This window comes from Sphaeroforma arctica (genome assembly GCF_001186125.1).
Source record: "Sphaeroforma arctica JP610 unplaced genomic scaffold supercont1.565, whole genome shotgun sequence".
Taxonomy (NCBI): Eukaryota; class Ichthyosporea; order Ichthyophonida; genus Sphaeroforma; species Sphaeroforma arctica.
In genome coordinates, this window is record NW_014039993.1 from 1 (window position 1) to 4668 (window position 4668).

The 4668-nt window shown below is 40.9% G+C and overlaps 1 protein-coding gene across 1 annotated transcript; it reads left to right on the top strand.

Annotated features, from left to right (window-relative positions):
• Positions 1-232: 232 nt before the first annotated feature.
• On the top strand, positions 233-4467 carry SARC_07260 (hypothetical protein; the record flags this gene model as incomplete). Its single annotated transcript, XM_014298801.1, has 5 exons — positions 233-315; positions 1298-1563; positions 3296-3433; positions 3734-3852; positions 4228-4467. 5 exons carry the CDS (start codon positions 233-235, stop codon positions 4465-4467), a joined length of 846 nt encoding a protein of 281 aa, XP_014154276.1.
• Between the last annotated feature and the right edge of the window lie 201 nt (positions 4468-4668).

Sequence of the window (4668 nt, forward strand, 5' to 3'; positions counted from 1 at the left end):
TGTGTGTGTGTGTGTGTGTGTGTGTGTGTGTGTGTGTGTGTAGTATATATATATATATATATATATATATATATAGACGTTGGTATTCTTGCCATTTGTGCTCGGTATGGCTCATCGTTGCTGAGTCCATACAGCTGCAATTGTTTCCTGCTGCATATTGCAATCTGTATTGGAGTCACAAGCGCATTCTCACATTGGAGTTGTGTATTGCCTAGGCATATACTTTGACCTTATGCATAACAGCCAACGCTATAATTGTTTACGCAGATGCTCGAGATGTGCCAGTGACAACAACGCTGCTGACACGACTGACAGGTATCTCTTTTATTCAACTGCACCGTGTGGCTTTCATTCATGGACAGCACAATCCCAAAGAGTCATAGAAATGTTGTTCATAGACATGGAAGAGGTCTGTGTTTGCAGATATCCAAGACCTCTCATAGAGCTCAGTGGTGTTTTGGGAGTAGTACATTGTTCTACTCTTAAGAGCACTTGTCTGCGAGTACTGCTGATAGCTGCCTACGTGTACGCTGTGTGCTTGAACAATTCGCTTCCAGTATGTGTAGCTATTAGAAACCAACTGTGCCTGAAAACTGCACTGTCGATCTACCACCAGGGGTTTAATCCCATAAAACTCTAATCCTGTTCGGCAGGCGTCGCAAAGTCGCCACTCTATGAGACGTTTAGCTCAGTATGAGAGAGCACTACACTTCTAATATACATGTTGGCTGGGTCTATATGTAACTATGTATCCATAGCGAAGGGCGGGTCGATATTCTTCTTAATATGTAGTAGATATGTATGTAGCTATATAGCCATTACAACATAGAGATCGATAATTTCATGATATGTAATAGGTCTATATTATGTATGTAGCTATATAGCCATTACAACATAGAGATCGATATTTTCATAATATGTAATAGGTCTATATTTAGCTATATAACCATAGCAACATATAGGTCGATTTGTTTCAGAATACGTAATAAGTCTGCATGTAGCTATGTATCCATAGCAACATATGGGTCGATAAGTTTTATAATGCGAAATAGGTCTGAATGTAGTTATTTGACCATAGCAACATACAGATCGATAGGTTTCATAATATGTAATAGATCTACATGTAGCTATGCATTCATAGCAACATATAGGTCGTTAGGTTTCATAATATGCAAAGGTCTGAATGTAGTTATTTAACCTTAGCAACATACAGGTCGAAATGTTTCGAATATGCAATAGGACTGTATGTAACTCAGTGGCTGTCATGTATATTCAATTATCTGTCGATTAATTAAAGTTCAAATCAGGGGGCGCACGACGTACCAGACACGCCAGAGCTGACGGGCATCTGGAAACAAGCAGATAAGCAAACGGCTAAGGGGAGTGACATACCATGGTCTACGAAGACTTGGGAGATTATGAGCATCATCCAGACGACACCGCCTGATGAGAAGATTGTGGTGTTCTGCCTATTCACCATGTTCTTCAAGAAGGTCTTGATTCCGATTTTGGAGGACAAAAACATCGGGTTCCAAACGTACATCGGTAGCATGACCGCGGATCGTAAGTGTGTCAAGAGGTTTAGGATCAGAAGGGGATTACGAAATGCCCTCTATCCCAAACAAAGTCCCGCGTTGTGTTATGCCGATTGGCCCATGATGGACAGATGGAAGATGTGTTCATCTTATCTCACATCACTTATGACTTGTGACTTATGGCTTAAGAATTGAGACTTGTGGCTTCTGGCTTATGACTTGTGGCTTCTGACTTGGCTTTTGGTTTATGGCTTATGACATGTGACTTATGGCTTATGACTTATGACTTGTGACTTGTGACTCATGACTCATGGCTTATAGCTTATGGCTTGTGGCTTGTGACTTGTGACTTATGACTTGTGAGGTATGGCTTATGACTTATGGCTTGTCGCTTATGGCTTATGACATGGCTTGTGACTTATGACTTGTGACATATGACGTAGGGCTTATAGCTTACGACTTATGACATATGACTTGTGAGTTATGGCTTATGACTTGTGGCTTGTGACTTGTGGCTTATGGCTTATGACATGGCTTATGACATGGCTTGTGACTTATGACTTGTGACTTATAACTTATGGCGTATAGCTTATGACATATGACTTGTGACTTATGACTTATAGCTTATGACTGGTGGCTTATGGCTCATGGCTCATGGCTTATGACATGTGACTTATGGCTTATGGCTTAAGGCTTATGACATGGCTTGTGACTTATGACTTATGACTTGTGACTTATAGCTTATAGCTTACGGCCTATGACATTTGACTTTTGACTTGTGACTTATGACTATGGCTTATGACTGGAGGCTTATGGCTCATGGCTCATGGCTTTTGACATATGACTTGTGAATTGTGCCTTATGGCTTGTGCCTTATGGCTTATGCATTATGGCTTATGCCTTATGGCTTGTGACTTATGATTTGTGACTGGTGGCTTATGACATGTGACTTATGGCTTATGACTTATGACTTGCGACTTTATGGCTTATCGCTTATCGCTTATGACTAGTGACTTATGGCTTATAACTTATGACTTGTGACTTGTGATTTATGGCTTAAGGCTTATGACTTATGACATATGACTTGTGAGACTTATGACCTATGACTTGTGACTTGTGACATATGACTTATGGATTATGACATGTGACTTATGACATATGGCTTGTGACTTGTGACTTATGGCTTATGACTTATGACTTGTGGCTTTTTGCTTATTGCTTATTGCTTGTGTCTTGTGACTTGTGACTTGTTACTTGCGATTTATAGCTTAAGGCTTATGGCTTATGACATATGATATTTGATATATGACATATGACAAATGACATAAGCAGTATAGGCCGAGTAGAAGCGTTGTGCAAGTGTGTGTCTGGGCTCAGTGTAATATCGATTGACTGTGGTTTTTGAGCTTTTGTGCTCATAGGTTACATAACATGACAATTGAGTGAGTACACACTTCCACACCTCAGACACGATCTACAGAAAGCCACAGAAGTCGTTCCCTTCTTTGCTCATACTAGAAAAGAGTGATGAGAGGTCGATGTGACTACGAAATGACTTCTCCAACAGATTTGTGCCAAATTACCACGAATTTATTTGTACTTTTATGACCAAATTACCACTAATCTATTTGTAGTCTTCTATGTCCGTACAACCACATATATAGTTGTACTTTTATGAAAAATTTACCACTAATCTAGTCGCAGCCTTCTATGTTCAAACTGCCACTAATCTCCTTCACGTGTTGAACCAAACACCACAGAGCGGACTGCCGCATTGAAGGAATTTCGAGACGCTGAAGGCATTAAAGTTATTCTGATGTCCACAACAGCGGCTAATGTAGGCCTAAACCTGCAGTACGCCTGTAAGGCTATCATTGTTGACCCGTGGTGGAACCCAGGTGAGTGCACCCAGGGCAGCAGCGCAGAATGTCCCGTTGTTTTAGGTTTTTCGGACTTTCTTTGGATTTGGTGTGTGTGGCTTGAGTAGGTTCTGGGCCAGGGATGGGTCCCGTGAGTGTCCGAATAACGGCAACTATGCCATGAAGCAATACGTTCAACTGCTGCAGGTCTGCATAGACCTGATTGTACCTATGGACTATGCTGCTTTTAGGGTTTAAACCATGAACCCTAACTGAAACTTGTTGCTGAGATGGGCATACTATTCAACGCCCTCGTGGTCTGTGGTATCTATTGTGCAGCGATGGAAATGCAGGCGGAAAATCGTTTGTGGCGACTCAAACAGGAAAAGACTGTGACCGTGTATCAGCTGCTCATAGCGCAAAGCGTCGAACAAGTGGTCCAAACGACCAAAGATCTGGTATGTGTAGTTGTCAGGAGTTGTATTTGTGTGAGGGTTGGTTGTATTTGTATAGGAGACTGCATGAATTTATCGGATTCGTATATTTCTTTAAAAGCTTGGTATTGTCAGGTTGGATCAACAAGAGTTTCAGGGTTTACGAACTTATTCCGAACTGAAGGCCAGGAAATGAGTAAACGTAGCACAGTGACGAGTTGCCGTTCACTAAATCAGTTTCTATCTAGAAAGTATCAATAGCACATTCAAAGCTATATGTGGTACTACGCCTGTGATATACAAGTATACCTTAAGTTGAGACTAGCATTCCTTTGTACCACCATACACGAAGAAGTGTCTGTACGCATCTTAACGGGCATGTACTCCTTCTCCATACAGAAAATCGGGTACATCGATATGGCCTTTAGTGATAATATTGAGAGTGTTTCGGCGTGTCATTTTGGTGTCAGAGAAGCGGCAGATAGTATTCTAGGCAGCACGCTTGCGCCACGATCACGTGCAGATGACACTGATCGCTCACAATCAAGTGCAGTCCGTCCTGGTCCCGGAATACGATCACAGCCCATTCCGGTATGTCGGAACGCCAAGGATTTAATTCAAGTGCATGCTGGGTGTTAAAGTGCTCAGAATTATATGTTTATATATATATATATATAAGTGTATATATATATGTATGTATGTATGTATGTATGCAGTATGTATGTATATATGTGTATGTGTTTGTATATATATATATATATATATATATATGTGTGTGTGTGTGTGTGTGTGTGTGTGTGTGTGTGTATGTATATATATATAGTAAGTAGTGTGTGTGTG